The 16,875-nt window shown below is 43.0% G+C and overlaps 1 protein-coding gene across 1 annotated transcript in view; it reads right to left on the bottom strand.

The window, feature by feature from the left end:
- Nucleotides 1–409: 409 nt before the first annotated feature.
- Nucleotides 410–16,875, bottom strand: part of MAML1 (mastermind like transcriptional coactivator 1) — a 53,671-nt gene continuing 37,205 nt past the window's right edge. Inside the window, exons 2-5 of the mRNA XM_069077755.1 lie at nt 12,267–13,670; nt 9,336–9,590; nt 7,873–7,978; nt 410–4,555 (exon numbers count right to left, since the gene is read on the bottom strand). Of these exons, the coding sequence (XP_068933856.1) occupies nt 3,579–4,555; nt 7,873–7,978; nt 9,336–9,590; nt 12,267–13,670 (2,742 nt within the window). The 3' untranslated portion in view covers nt 410–3,578. The remainder of the gene's footprint in view (nt 4,556–7,872; nt 7,979–9,335; nt 9,591–12,266; nt 13,671–16,875) is intronic.

Here is a 16,875-nt window from a genome sequence, read left to right on the forward strand (position 1 = left end):
TCAAAAAGATCCCTACTAATCCTTCTTCCACCTGATTGCCCTTCGAATGCTTGAAACCTGATATTCTGTCTCTCCCAACCCCTCAGGAGTCTTTTCTTCCAACTCCAATTCTGCAAAAATGACTATTCAGAGACAAATATTGCTTGCATTCTTTTCTGTAACAATCTCAATCGTGAACTTAGCATGAAGGGAGCATATGAAATGGTCAGCAAGCACTCTGCAAATATAAAATGCTTTGTAGATTCACTTCTAGCCACCCTAATTTCGACTTGAAACTTTACATTAGAGGTTGTACACTGAAACATAATGGAAAATACCGACTCAGTTTAGACTTAGTCACAGTAGGCCAGACGCTGCCATTGCCAGCTCCAGAAGTGAGGGGACACATTCAGGCAAACAGCAGAGCCAGTTTTCATACTAGTAAAATACTTTTATTATTTCATATAATAATAAAACAGGAAAGTGAAGGTTCTCTTTTTGGTGTGTGCCAGTTAAGTGAAGTGAAAGAATCAGGGGATTAATAGGATCTTTATACAAAAACAGGGCATAAAAGGTTAGCATTGATTTCGACTGTTCTCCATTTACAGGCATAAAACTTAGCATAACTCCCCACCTCCCTCCCCCCACATATATAAAGAATTATACAGTTTTAAAATCTATAAAAAGTAAAAAATATACAGTCAAAAGATCTAATTTTTATTCCATCTTCAATATAAAACTGTAAACATTTATTTACACAAAAGAAATGTGTATAACAAAAGTCTAAGCACCGTTTTATTCGAGTCTTGGTTTCTGGCAGGTAAGGATGTTACCTCTTCCTACCCGCTCCTGATGAGAGTTCATAAATAAAGCCACGGGCAGTTCCCGGGGGTCCCAGGAGTTGCATCTTATTGCTTTGAAGCTGCAGCAAACGGGAAGCCTGACTGCATATTTAGATAGCCATATGTCTAAGAACTGAGGGCAAAGAGCTTGCTGGCCAGCAGCGCCGTGCCCCTAGACAGGGGCCCTTTGGCAGAAGGAGGGAGGGCACAAGCTGTTCAGTGCTGCTCGATGCCAGCTACAGTCCCCGACATGGACTGCTCTATTTTTGGTAGTAAGGGGGCCAAAGCAGCTAATGTAGCCTTTCAGTTTATGGAACTAACAAAGTGGGGGGGGGGGCAGCCACTTGGCTTTTCTGGCTGATTTGGCATTCTGAGAGCCAAATATACTTTCTGAAGAATTCAGGGGGAACTGAAAAGCAGGAAGGACCTGGACCTTCCAGCTCCTTCCCCACTTAGGGCATTTCAAAGGGAAAATGGTGAATATTACCCCATGAAGGGTCATGGCTATTGCTGAGTTTCTGAGGTCCCAAGCATCCCTAATGACAAAGGCACTGCTGGTGTGAAACCATTTCCACCACATTTACATGCTACAATCTTTTCTTTTAAACCCTGTCCTGGAAAGTGACAGAGATTTTTCACATGAAAGTTTTCCTTTGAATGTGACCTTCAACCACATCTATTGGAGTTAGCTCCTCCCCCCCAAAATGCTGAGAGCCCCAAGAAACAAAGATTAGGCCTAAATTTAGGATGCCACCTTCCCTGGCTCCTTATTTTATAACCAACACTCCACTCCTATTTTCTAAGTCAATGAATGGGGCACACGGAGCAGCAGTTGGTAAGGTCTGCCGTTAACAGCTGGATGTGGTGGGAGGTGAGCATTCACTTTCATTTTAAAAATATAGAGTCATCAGGCAACAACCAAAAATCTGTGGAACAGGACCTGAAGTCAGAGTAATCTACCTGATGCATGTTTGTGGGACATAAAAGAAAAATTCATATGCATATAAAGAAAGGGTTAAAGAAAATATTAGTGTTAAAAAGCAGGTCTTTTTCTTAAAGTGCAAGTTGTCTGATAAAAGGAACTGTAAATACAGCAATAAAATACAATTGTACTCTCACGTCTGTGCCATCCGTTCCCCACAGAGAGCTCCCAAACCAGCCTCTCTTTGTATTCTCCTCTGGTCCCACATCTTTGGGAGGCATCCCACCTCTATTCCGAGATGTGTAGTTGGGCCAGGGCATTTCCAGGAGTTTTTATTCCAATTTGAGTATTTCTCCAAAAGATTTTTTGCTTTCAGGGGATAAAAGTGTAAAGGTTTTGGAAAATCTAAAATGACTATATGTTTAACTAAAAATAGTTTCAAGGGGATGAAAGAAGGGAGGTTTTGATACCATGAGGATGCAAGAATCTTAAGCGCCCAATACTATCACTGTTTCTTTTACCCTGAATGAACCAAACCCTCACAGATCACTGGTGATTTCTGCTATGCTCCTGTTACTTATGTAGGCAGAATTTGTTGCAAAGGAATCTTGGGGACATGTAGGTCCTCAGTCACTCTAGCCAAGAGTGTTTAAAGGGAGACTTTTAAAGACAAGAGAAGAGCAAAAAACAAACCCCAAATCTATTTCCACAGAACAGGCAGCTGTTATTTGGATTTTGCTTTGCCTTTGTTACAGTGGGTGAAGAGCTTTATGCCTCCCTCCTTTCTGGGCTTGGTCACACAGTCAGTCACAAGACTGAGACCTAACCACAGCACCCACCCCTGAAGCATTGGAGCTCCCTTTTAGGAGGGTGGTGGCCATGGACTGTGGTGGCACAAACCTTAAAAACAGCAACAACAACAACAAAAAAAAAAAAAACAGAAAACCTCTCTCTCAAAAGAAAGTCTCTCTTTAAACAAGTGGGAGAAAGGCTCAGCATCCTTCAAGAGTGGTTATTGGCAGCAACATTGAACTAGTGAAGCTGGTAGCCACAAGAAAGTCCGACAGCAACCCACCAATGGGTTGATGTGAATGAACCCTTCCTTTTCATCTCAACAACGAGAGATCCTCAATCAGATACTCAAATGCACCATTCTTGGCCAGAAAAGAAGTGGATTTGGGGATGTTGGTGGATTAAGGTAAAATGCTGGTTTTCTCTCATGTACAACCTCATCCCACAAACTTCTAAAAATAAAAATAAAGGTTTGCCATTAACGATAGGATAATAACTCTCCAGATTTGCTAATATCACAACTGACTTAATCTAGCATTTGACAAAATGTGTTTTATCATCTTTATGAAACAAATTGCATAAAATCTGGCTACAAAACCATTAAAAAAAAAACCCAAAACAAATAAAGCATCTAAAAACATGGAAAATGGAGGGGGAAATTGGGTTCAGTCAACAAAATGGCACTGATTTCTTTTCTCCAGTCCGATACTAGATTTTTGGTCTTTTCAATATAAATGTACATTTAAAAGCCTTCTGTTTTTCTCCCCACCATGTGATGTCACTAACAGAATAAGCCCAACGCAATGGGCTCTGCCTGTCTAAATGTGCCACCCTGCCCCACATGCAGTGTCCCTATGACGTGTGGACTGCAGGTGCCATCAGAACAGGGTACTCAAGCTCGGTGGGAAGCAATGGTCCATTTCCTGGCCACTTCCACTAGATTTTCAAAGCTCCTCAATGCCACAGGTTTTTGGTCCAAAAGTTCTTGATGTTAAGAACCAAAATGTAGGATGTAGCAAAACCAGGATGCCGTGAACTCCATGTTAATGTGTTCCTAACAACTCATCCAAGTCATTTATCCACTCTTCTGAAGTCCTATTTTTCAGCAGGGAGTCTATGAGATCTGTGTCACCAGCTAGATTTTGTAACCCACTGTTGCCTGGTGCAGTGCTATAGGTAAAAGGGAGCTCCTGATTTGCTGTCCTCACCTGGTAGCCCTGACCACAATGCAGCCCGGCTCGATTTGCCAGCTGCTGGTTTGGATTTTGGCTGAATGAAGTCAGGTCTGGGACAGCTGAGCTCATCCCGGGCAGGACTTGCTGAGAGGGTACCTGCTGCTGGGCAGATGCACTCGTCCTCTGCTGTGTGCTCATGGACGACATCATCTGCCCTGACACGGCAGAGTTGATGGATGTCATTGGCCGGTTGGTGCCGAGGTTCACCTGAGGCCCTCCCTGAGGGAACTGCTGGCTGGTCATCTTCAGGTGGGGCTGCTGCATGTGAAAGGTGGAGGTGGCAGGAAAAGGGCTCCCACTGCTGCTCCCCTGTGGTTGACTGTTCATGTTGGGCACGCCCTGGTGCTGCCATGATGGATTCTGGGCTCCTACAGTGGCTGGCATTCTGGGCAAAGACGGCTTGGATAAAGTGGGATTCAGGGCCCCTTTACTGTGCTGCGGGGGAAGCCCAGCGTTCCCCAGGGCGTTCTGACCATAGCCAGCAGAAACCGTGCTGCTCTGGCCAACATTTGGCTGCCGTGGCATGTGGGTGTGGCCATTGGAGGCTTGAGGTGTGTGCTGGGGAACCATCTGCGTCACTCCAGGGGCCACGCTGTACAGGCCTCCTCTCTGGAGGGTCTGTGTACCAGTATACTGAGGCACACTTCGATCCTGCTGGTTCGGATTTGAAGGAATGGAGGAAACAGAACCATGTCCAGGTCCAATTTGAATCTGAGGAAACATCCGGGGACTCCCAGAGTTGGATGGACCCAGGCTACTCACTCCAGCCATGGCAGCTGATGACCCTGAAAGACAAAGTTGATGATTTCCTTCATAACTCTTTCAATCAAGTAACCAATCATTTATTGAGTGACTAATATGTGGTCTCTGCACTTCAAGAGCTTACTCTTTATGTAGCCGGGGAAAGACGATACAATAACACAAGGCAGCCTGTAATGGCCAGACACCAAGGGTTCCAAGGCACTTAAAAGTAGGAAGAGAATGGTCCCTGTAGAAGGGGTGGCAAGGAGGGGCTCTCCAGAGAACAGAGGCCAAATCCAAAGAAAGCATTCCAGATGATGGAAATAATCCCATGATTCTTTGGGGACTGATTTTATAAATCAGTTGTGTCTCTTTCTCCTCTCCTGAACACCTAAATTAAAGATAGACCAAATTTCCAAAATTTCCTACCAACTACACTGCTTCTAGACTTCTCTGGACCTTCCCATCATGCCTTCCTTTTCCAAGAAACTCATCACTGAGAAATCTCATTATCCTGCAGGGATGAATCTGCTTGGACTAATATGGAAATGTGTTTTGAATGACTGCATATGTATAACCTATAACAAATTGCTTGCTGAATTAGGGAAGAGTGAGGGGAGGGAGAGAGGAAGAAAATGTGGACCTCAGAATTAAAAAGAAAAAAGAATGTTAAAAATTGTTTTTATGTGTAATTTAAGAAAAAATAGACTGAATATGCCTGGTACTCATATCCCATCAGTGGCCCCTGCCCGTGACAGGAGGACCAGGCCAGGGGCTCTGGGCCTCTCTCTAAGGAGAAGTCTCAGCACAATCTTTTCCCCCATTTCCCAGAAGCCACACTGTGTCTGGATGGTTCTGAACTGCTCCCCCTTTCAGCTTCCTTTGGTGTGTTGTCTTTCCCCATCATATTGTGAGCTCCTATTGGGCAATAAATAAATGAATAAATACATAAACATGTGTGTGTGTGTGTGTGTGTGTGTGTGTGTGTGTATGAGATTGTAAGTTCCCGGAGGGAAGGGACTGTATGTATTTCCATCTGCATCCTTAGACTTTAGCACAACACCTGGCACACTGTAGAAACTTAATAAAACCTTTATGGATTGACAGAGAAGATAAATTGAAACTAACTCTGTTAGTCAGCATCTATGAGAAAACGTTTTAATAAAATTTTAATAGCAAGGTGTATCCTCAATTGAAGCTTCATAATCACCTGCAGTTTATGACGTTCATATTTACCATTAGTATCTTTAGGAGCTGACCGCACAAATTCCCCCCACAGAGCTCTGTAGGAAGTCAAGGCCGATTTCTCTAGAAGTTATCGAAAAGCACATATATAGGGAGGGAAAACACTACAAATACCACTATAAACTGCCATCCACACTGTAAAGCTAAACAAGTTTAGTACCGGCAACGTAAGTCACAGCGTGGTTGGGATGAGAAACCATCAAACAGTCCACAAACACTGCTTGGTACGAGACACTGCTGGGCCCCGGGGGGACACATCCCTGCCTTCCAGGAGCTGATGTCCCATGGGGAACACATGTTCTACACGTACACTGATGAGTATATGCAAAGAAAATTCAATGTGATTTTCAGGGAGGAGCACTGGCAGCTGGGGGAGATCAGGAAAGGCTTCACATAGGAGATGGAGCGTGAGCCGAGCTTTGAAGGAAACTATTCTAAGAGGCCAAAAAGGGCATCCCAGGCATGGGGAGAACCTGAGCAGAGAGATAGGAGATGGAACGCTGTGTGTGAACCACAATTAAATCCATTTAAGACTAGAGGAATTCTACCTTCCATTTGTTTGTCAACAATCTCATTATTAACAACACCTTGCATGTAAGAAGCTGCCTTTGAATTCAGGGCTGGCTAAAGAGAAGGAAAGGATGTGAAGCAAAATATATTGGGGAACATACTTCCCTAAGTCTCTTCTTATCTCAGCAACAGAAAGGGAACTGGGCGTTAATGTGTAGCTGTAGAAGCAAAGCAATTTCCTCAGGCCCAGGAAGCTATGTTTTGGTGACCGGGAAGGCACACACTCTGGCACAGGCCTTGAGGCCACAGGTCCCCAGCAAGGCCAGCAAAAAAGGGCTCAGAAACAGGGCCCAGAAACTGGTTTAGAATTGTGTGTCCTTCCCCCACTTCCATTTTTATTACAGTGGCCTCCTCAAAATACTAGTTACACTGAAAGCCCAACCTCTAGAATTAGAAACTTTTTATGGGCAATTTATTAGGGATTAGAAACTCAATAATAATGAACATTTGTTAAGCAACGACATGCAAGGTACTAGAATTACAATTATAATCCAATAAAAGCAAATATGATAGGGAAAGTGAGATTAAATAGAAAGGAGAGGGCAAAAAAAGTAGAATGAAGAATATGAGGGGCAGCCAGGTGGCGCAGTGAGTAAGAGTGTCGGCCCCAATGTCGGGAGACCTGGGATTGGTTCTGGCCTCAGATACTCGGCACCCACACAAAATAACTGGCCGTGTAACCTTGAGCAAGTTACTTAACCCCGATTGCTTTAAAAAAAAAAAAACCAATATGAGATGGGGCCATGACTTTCATTGGGTGTGTTTATCAGGAAAGGCTTTACAGAATTAAGACATGAACAGAGCCTTGAAGGGATGGAGGGTCTTCAGAAGATGGAAATCGAAGGTGTGTGGAGGATAGACATTGCTTTCCAGGCATATGCAAAGGAGGGAGAGTAGGATGAGAATCAGTATGTCGGGAAGGCTATGTTGTTTGGACTACTGAGTAAGTGTAAAGGAATAGTATAAAACAAGCTTGGAAAGATAGGCTGGAGCCAGACTGGATGGCCCTGAACGCCAAGAAGTCTATACTTTGTCTAGTCAGCAGTGGGGAGCACATATGTAAGGTGAAATAATCAGAGTGGTGCCCTAGGAAACCCACAAAAGGTCTCAAGAGAGGGAAAAGTGCTGGCTCTGGGGTCAGAGGACCCCAAAATTACAGGTCTAGAGGTACCTCAGAAGTCATCTAGTCCAATCATCTCATTTTACAGATGAGGAAACTGAGGCTCACAGAGATTAAGTGACTTGCCCAGGGTCACATGAATAGTGAGTATCAATGGTGAGATCTGGACCGAGGAGCTCTGGTCAGTGCTCTTTCCACTGTATGCAACCTGAAATCTGGGTTCCAATTCCACATCTTATGCCTACCATCTGTGTGACTTTGGCCAAGTGTCACTTAACATCGATGGGCCTCAATTTCCTCATCTGTAAATACAGGCCAGATCGAGATGTATGACCTTATGAAGAAATCAACTCTATCCAAAGAATTCTAGCTTCTACTATACCCAACACACAACCTGTTTTTGTTAACAATATCAAGTCTCTTTACCTGTAAATTGTCCAACCTGCTGGTAAGTAGTCTGGTTTTGCTCCTGGTATTGAGGTGGTGGCCGGGTCAGATGTCTTTGAAACTGCTGTTCCTGCCGCTGTTTCTCCTAGGAAAAAAGAAAAGCCAACAATAAACAGAATTAGGCAGGGGAAAATCAAACACAAACTGAATACCTCTGGGTTCTTTTACACTAAAAGCTCTAGGCCACTCGGTGATATAACAAAGATTTATTCCCTTCACTTATGCTGGCTGTAGGCAGTAGCTTCCTTTTAAAAGTAGAAGGGAAGGCCTATTTGGGGAACAGCAAGCCACAGGCCAGGCAGCAGCATGTATACCAGTTAAAACTTTGGAAAACCCAAGTCTGGAATTGCCGTAGTACATATAGGCTCCTAAAACACTGCTATAGGACTATGTGATACCAATATTTAATCAACTCCATAGACTACCTATTGCTTCTGGATTAAAATATAATCTCCTTTATTTAGCTTTTGATGTTCTCTACAACCTGATCCCAACCTAACTTTCTTCCATCAGTGGACATTATTATCCATCCAGAACTCTTTGATTCAGCCCAGCCAGCCTTCTCTCTGTTCCTGTAGAGCCAAGGCAGTATTTACGCACCCAAGATCACGACAAAGACCGTGACTATCTTACACTCAACCCTCCATCTCTTGTCTTTATGGCTCCGCTTCATACTTGGGATTCACTCTCATTCCTTCTTCCTCATAATGTCCCTCTACTATCGTCTTTCTACAGAAAACCTTTCCTGATCCTGCCCAACTGCTAGTACCCTCTCTCTCAAACTACTTTGCATATGTTTGTATTTATTCATTTTATATTTGTGATATGTCCTTGTGGCTCCCCACTTAAGGATTGTTTCATTCTTTGTACTTTCCCCCCCAGCACAGTGCTAATAATAAATGCTTTTTGACTGAATAATTAGAAAAATCAAACTCTTCTAAAATAAGGACATTTGGTTCTACTTCAATGTCTTAGTGAAATATAAGGATCCTTGAAGAACGCTCATTTACACAGCCTGCGTATGGTAGATAATCCCAGGGCTATCAAGATAGTGGGGTGGGAGGGTGGAAGGACACTGACCCTCAGGCCCAAGAGGCCTATTTTTATTAATTCAGAGCATCAGAGACCTGCAAAACTGCAAAAGGCCGATAAAAAAAATCCATTGCACAAGGGAGCTGGTTGTGTACAGCACAACAAAAGCCACTAATTTCATAAAGAGTCCATGTGATGGGCCCAGAGAATTAGGGCAGGAAATTCAGTTAAGGAAATGACAGATTTGACCATGGTAGTAGCTTTAAATATAAAACACAATGATCTCAGCCATACCATGCCGCCCGGGTCCACCAAACACACCCAGAAGGCTGACTTTCCTGCCCTTGGAAGTGAGTCTGGAGGATTTGAACTGGAGAGTTACAGTACAGTCAGTCCCTCCTCTCACTCACCTGCTCGGCCAGAAGCTGCTGCTGTCTCTGACCTATCAGGAAATGCTGCTGCTGTTGCAGCTGCTTCTGCTGCTGTTCCCGCTGCTTCTGCTGGTCTAGCAGCAGCTGGTGTTGCTTCAGGGCTGCGGCTTGTTGCTGGGTGTTGAGATAGGCAGAGCCGTGGGTACTTGCCATGGAGACGGCTGGTGGCTGGGTGCCAACGCCCGACGCTGGCACGGAGGCTGGGACACGAGGAACATTGGACGGGTTCTGGTCCTGCCAAACACATGTTGCTTATAAATTAAGACAGGGATACTACGGCATGGAGAAATTCTGTGCAAAACAGCTGACTGTCCATCAAACACCCTAGGGACTGTGAAGGAAGACTTGGTTCTCAAGTTACAGAATGACTGATTTTAAAGGCTGCTTTTTAAAAACAAAATCATCAGGCATGCGGCTGTCTATCTGACACTTCTATGTAGCAAGTACTACAGAGAACGTTTTCAATGGGCTGAGCATACAGGAGTCAATAAAAGTGCCATTTTGGTAGTAGATTTGCATTGAATATCATTATTATTTTTTTTGGAGGGGGAAAGGCAAGGCAATTGGAGGTAAGTGACTTGCCCAAGGTCACATGGCTAATGTGTCAAGTGTCTGAGGCTGGATTTGAACTCAGGTCCTCCTGACTCCAGGGCTGGTGCTCTATTCACTGCACCACCTAGCTGCCTCACTGAATATTATTTAATGGGAATTTTCTGTTACATCCAGGACTGCAAGGGAAATGAATGCTGAAGGTGACCAGAAAAACTCTAGCTTTTAGGCTACAGCTTAAAAGAAGTTTGGGCTTTCATCTTAGTTTTTATCAATGCGACTTTGTTATTAAAAAATGCAACAAAAGCTTCTGAAGTTAACTCCCAATCCATGGATTAATTTGGAGTGAGCTCTGTCAGGTTTAGACTCAGATCAGATTCTATTCATTATTAGGCTTTTAAGAAAATAAGCTAAGAAACATATCTCTGGGGTGAGAGAATAATTTACTTTCCTAACAATCACGAAAGCAGGACTCAAGTTAATGGATTTGTTAAAAAAAAAAATGCAAATCCTTGATTCAAGGTGAACAGGATCCCAACAAATAAGTAGAACAAACTTTTAAAAAGCCTTCTTTCAAAAGACATCTATTAAGGGGCGGCGAGGTGATGCAGTAAATAGAGCATCAGCCCTGGAGTCAGGAGGACCTGAGTTCAAATCCAGCCTCAGACACTTAACACTTACTAGCCATGTGACCTTGGGCAAGTCACTTAACCCCAATTGCCCTGCCCTCCCCTCCAAAAAAAAGCAAAAAAAAAAAAAAAAAGACATCTATTAAATGTCTACTATGTACAGAACACTGAGGAGACAGAGAATTTAGATACAGATCCCGCATTCATAAGGCTTACAAATTAGTGAGAAGTGTACCTGAGGGATGCAAAACAGTATGGCAGGTGAGGTCTAATGGGGAAGTTCAACTTTTAAAATGTCAAATATCCTGGTCTGTCTGCTTTTTAAGGAAGAAAGGGAAAAGGACAAGCACTTACACAGTGCCTGCTTTGTGGTAGGCACTGTACTAAATGCTTTTCACAAGCATAATTTCTTTGATCCTCAATCCTTATAACAATGCTGCTTGGTAGATGTTGTAATTATTCTCATTTTATAGTTAAGGAAAGTGAAGTAAAGAGAGGTTAAGTGACTTGCCCAGAGAAGTATCTCAGGCTAGATCTGAATGCAAGTCTTCCTGCCTCCAGGCCCAGAGCTCTCTCCATTGAGCCTCAGTCGTCCAACTGAGTCTTAGAAATTAATTTAATGTATCAATTTTATTTTCATACAAAATGTTCCACAAGGAGCATCTATATGTTGAATAATATTCCATTCTTTGTTTCTTAACATCTTATGCTTAGGCTAAGGCGTACCAGAAAAAGAGAATTAAAAATTTTAAAACCAGTGAATAGAAAGGTAAATAATATGGAAGTCAGTTAAAAAATGAATGTGAATGGGGCGGCTAGGTGGTGCAGTGAATACAGCACTGGCCCTGGAGTCAGGAGGACCTGAGTTCAAATCCAGCCTCAGACACTTGACATACTTACATATGACCTTGGGCAAGTCACTTAACCCCAACTGCCCTCCAAAAAAAAACTGAATGTGAACATTCCATTATGCTTGTTTCCCTCTTTCCTAGGTCATAGGGCCTGCTAAACCAGGATGGGCAGGGATTGCACAAATGGCCACACTTCTTTCATATGTGCCAAAGGGAAGGCTCCTCAGGTAGGGAAAAGCTGAAATTGTTTGTGTTTACTAAAAAATCAGGGATTGTCTGCCTAGAGATGCAGAAACGCTAGGACAAACTGACGCAATGAAGAAAGCAAGTTAGTGTTTAACAATTTCTATGAAGTTGAAACCACAGAACATGTGAAACACCAATGATGTGACACAATGGTTATGTTTTTGAAATGGGTATGGCCAATGTGGGCAAGCATAATCATATTTTAAATGTACTAGGGGAGCTGCAATTTTTTTTTTTTTTGCTTTTTGGAGGGCGACTAAGGTTGTGACTTGCCCAAAGTCACATGGCTAGTGTGTGTGTGTGTGTGTGTGTGTGTGTGTGTGTGTGTGTGTGTGGTGTCTGAGGCCGGATTTGAACTCAGGTTCTCGTGACTCCAGGGCTGGTGCTCTATTCACTGCACCACCTAGCCACCCCAAGGGAGCTGCATTTTTAAAAGTCAGGGCATCACTCCCTAACTCTTGTTTTGCAAGCTGGGTTTTTCATAGATTGAATTTTCTTTAACTCAGATGTACTTTCAGCATGTAACAAATTAAGAGCAGCTGCTACCTTCCTTTTGATTCCCACAGTTCCCTGTCCCACTATTCGCTTCAACAGTTTATCCTATTACAGGGGAACCGAAATTCAAATCTGTTTACCTGGCTATGGGGAACCAGTGGTCTGTAGGGAATATTTCCAGGCTTCGATTTCAACATATACAATGTGTTTTGTTCTTCATTCATATGAGGCAGCTGCTGTGGCAGATAAGCTAACATGGGTGCCTTATTTTGGCCAGATACTTGTCCACAATCAGCTTTGTAATGGGAGAGAGGTTTGGTGTTGCCATAGTCGAGCATAGATGCTTGGCCAGCCACTGAGTTCTGGTTCAAGGTGTTTGGCTGGTGAGTCAGCAGGCCTACGTGGCTAGGTTGGAGGTAATTACCTCCTGTTCTAGGTGAACTCTTATTGGTCATGCTGGACATCATGAGTTTCTGGTTGTTGAAATCTTGCTGGTAAACTGAAGGGCTAGTTGGGTTCTCCACAGAGTAGGGGACAGCTAATGGACTATGAGAAGGACCAGAGGGGGGCCAGTTGCTCATCTGCCCAGGCTGGTGAACTTGCTGAGTTTGCTGCTGGTTCTGAAGCATTTGATCTCTCTTCTGCTTGGCAGCTATCTGCTGAAGCTGGTGGGCAGAGGACATTTCTTTGCTTCCCCCAGAGCCCTGACCAGATAATAACACAGTGGCTAGAGGCCTCTGTACATTCTGAGACTGGTTTGATGCCTGCATCATGGTCTGGTTGGGATTTTCAGCCCCTGGCAAAGCAGTTGCCTGGAATCCAGTCTGAGAGGCACCTATTGCCGGAGAGGCTGTGCTCACAGCTACAGATGATGACCCAATAAAGGTCTGCCCTGAAGACGTGGATCTTACTTGAGGAGATCCTAACTGCTCCTGCTCAAAGGTGGCTGGTGAAAATTCAGTCTTAATATTGATGTCTTGTGGCAATGGGGTTTGTGTAGTGGAACTTGAAGTCTCTGTATCTTTTTTCTCCTCAAAATCTTCATTAAATAGATCCTTCATGTCTTCATCAGGCACTGATCTATTGAGTTCATCAATGAGTTCCTTCCACTCCTGCTCATTAAGGTTTAGGTCAGGCATTAAGTTGTTCTGAGACATAGAGCCGCCAGCTCCAGAGATCATGCAAGGAAGATCATCTACAGGCTCCTGTTTCAGTTCTTTATTCAAACTTATTTGAAATGAATCATTTGCATTACTGCTACCATTTGAATGCAGGCTAGAATCTGGAAGACATTTTTTGTTGATGGCATCTAGTCCCAGGGAATGTTTCCCATTGGGCTGTAAGGCATCTCCTCCAGATGTCTTGTCAAGCTGCCGCATTGGGGACAACGGAGGCATGCCATTAGAAGAGACGCTGACCCCGAGGGTATCTTCATGGCGTGGCTTCTTGTGCACAGAAAACATTTCTCCATAACCATTCTGTTGATCTCCATTCTGAGGGGAGCCAGCACTATCCCGATTCCTCTTCACCGATTCATGGAGTTGCTGAAAGAAATTTTAAATAATCGAGTTTACATATCTAACATCTTGTCCTAAGTCCTTTTGTTAGTAATTCAGCAAAACAGTTACCCCCCCTCCCCATTAATGAACATCAGCATTAATACAAATGATTTTCTTGCTAGGTGCTGATCCTAAGTTTCATACAAGACTTTTGCAGGGCCCTAACTCCATCTAGGCCAGTCTGCTTACTCTCCCCATTTCCCCAAGACACACTTGCTCTTCTTCTCATGTTCAAATCCTACCTCCATCTTTCATAGCCTAGCTCAAGTTCTATTTCTCCTCCTTTAAATCACACATTCCCCCGCCAAAAAAACAAAAGCAAACCCCCAAACCTCAGTCCACTAGGATCTTTCTTTTCTTTGAAATACCACATGTCTTCCCCCAAGATTTAACACTTAGTCACATTGTCTTGTGGTGTTACTCAACTGCTTCCTGAGTGGATGTGCTGTTCCCCCAATTAGTTGTTCTCTACAAAATTCACAATAATTATTTATGGAGTGAGTTATTATTACCTAGGTGGAGGGAGAGCTATCCCACCCAAATTGGGGCAATTCCCACTTGAGGAAAGAGAGGGGTAGAGAGGTGTGAATAAGGGTTCAAGCAAGCACAGACCAATGGACAGCCCAGAATGAAGTCCAATGTCACCTAAATACAAGGGATTTATAAGGGAGCAGGAAGCCAGATGTAGAAATAGAAATTCAATGTTGAAGTCACTATCAGATCAAGAAGCAAGATACAGTGAGAATGGTTTAAATATTTGTCTGGCTCAAACAATCTACTTTATGGAAGTGGGATAGACATATTTCTTCTTCTGTGACAAAGTACCTACATGGTCACAGGTCAATTAATCTACCGTTAACACCTCCTGACTCAGCTACGCTGTATGAAGCTACGGGCTTCACTGAACAAGTTCAGGAAAAGCCACATGAGTGAGTACTAGGAGAAACTAAGTACTAGGTAGGATGGAATCCCGAGGAGTAAGAGATCTATGCAGACTGTAGTGACTAGGGAAGGCTTCATGAAATGCAGAATATGAGCTCAACTTTGAAGCTGGATTTGGCATGATAGTCAGGGCTACTGACCTGAACATGTGTTCACAGCAACCCAAGACAAGGAAGGGGAGAAAGAACTGGTAAAGAAAATAGAAATAATAATCTTTGTCTTAATAATAACCAATCTTTACAAGATTGCTATGGAGAATAAGAAAAGAACAAATACAAAAGACCTTGAAAAAGTATAACTCTAATGAAAATCCCCATAAAATGTGATAGAATTATAAATACAGAGAAAACTAGAAAAAAACGACTACTTTAATATTCCCTCATAGTCTCTTGACTCAACTTCTGGTTTGGGAAAAAAAGGAGTGTACCATGAGTAAAGAGAGCAAACAGGTTCAAGGTGCCATTACAAGTAACATCAGAGGTCTAAATTTATGGTACCTCATGACATAAACTGTGCAATCTTTCAAAAAAGACCCAGAAGATGGAAGTCAAATTCAACATTAAGCATCCCTGATTTTCATTCGGTTTTCCATAGTCTATGTTGATCAACACGCAAATTCTTATCTATCAGGTTGCTGACACTTTCAGTACTGTAACCCGGGATTAAAGGTCAAGTATGACTGTGGGATGCAGTGAAACCCCGTAGCTTATATATTGATTTGCTTGATACTATAAATACCTAAGCTAATCAGTCTCTGCATAAAGATGTTATAAACAATGGGGGCAGAGCCAAAATGGGGGGAAAAGGAGAGACTTGCCTGGGATCCTCCAAATTCCCCTCCAAATAACACCTCAAAACAAATTTTGGAGCAGCAGAATCCATAAAGATGGGGTGAAACAATTTTCCAGCCTAAGACAAGAAAGAAGGTCAGCAAGAAAGGTCTGTAGCAGTGGGGTAAGAGTGGAGTGCAGTACAGTGCAGGCTCTATCAGCAAGCTGTCAGCAGGCCTTAGAGGTGACTGAACTGGTAACTTCTGAAGCTCTCAGCCCACAGATGGCAAGGGGGTCAGACAACTGGTCAAAAAGGGACCCTTTGCTGGCACTGGGTAGCAGACTCTGTTGCACTTCCCAAACTTGGATCTGGGGTGCAGTCCAGGGAGAGGAGGAGCATCAGCACACCAGAGCTTGTGGCTGCAGGGAAGAGGGGACCCTGGTCACAGTTGCAGGATGGGAAAAGAGTACTTGATGTCACTCACAGATCAGAGCACAAGCCAGGAAAGCAGTAACCACACCTCTCCTTAGATCACTGGAAGAACTAAAAACTTACAGACCCCCAGAACTAGCTCTGAATATAGTTGTACAAAACATCTGAGGCTTGGAACAGTGCCTCCTCCACCCCAAGGAGCAGAGCCCAACTTTAGCATAAAGTTAAAAGTCAAGAAATAGGCTGGAAAAATGAACAAACAGTCAAAAAAGAACCCAACTGTAGCAAGTTAGTATGGTGACAGGCAATTTCAAAACACAAACTCAAGAAAAACATAAATTGATCTCAGATTTCTCCCCTTACCCCTAATAAGAATTCCTGGAAGAGGGGCGGCCAGGTAGCACAGCAAGTAAGAGCACCGGCTCCAGTGTTGAGAAGACCTGGAGATCGAATCCTGGGCTCAGACACTCAGCAGCCACCCAGAAACACCTGGCTGTGTAACCTTGAGCAAGTTACTTAACCCCGATTGCTTAAAAAAAAAAAAAAAGAATTCCTGGAAGAGCTCAAAAAGGATATAAAAAAATCAAATGAGAGGCTAAGGAAAAATTGGGGAAAGAAATGAGAATGATGCAAGAAAATCATGAAAAGAGTCAACAGTCTGGTAAAGAAGACACACATACACAAATACTGAAGAAATTATCACCTTAAAAAATATAATAGGACAAATGATAAAAGAGGCACAAAAAAACCACTGAAGAAGGTTTTTGTAAAAGGCAGAATTGGCCAAGTGGAAAAAGATATACAAAAATTCACTAAACAGAAAAAGCTCTTTAAAAAGTAGAAATTGGTCGCATGGGAAAAGAGGCACAAAAATTAACTGAAGAAAAATCCTTAAAAAGTAGAAATGGCCAAATGGAAAATCAGATATAAAAGCTCACTGAAGAAAATAATTCCTTAACAGTCAGAGCAGTGAGGTAAGAGTGGAGTGCAGTATAATTCCTTATATATATATATATATATATATATATATATATATATATATATA

Source organism: Petaurus breviceps, unplaced genomic scaffold (assembly GCF_028583685.1).
Source record: "Petaurus breviceps papuanus isolate PSGF00001 unplaced genomic scaffold, PetGlider_PUasm1.0 90994, whole genome shotgun sequence".
NCBI classification, from domain to species: domain Eukaryota; kingdom Metazoa; phylum Chordata; class Mammalia; order Diprotodontia; family Petauridae; genus Petaurus; species Petaurus breviceps.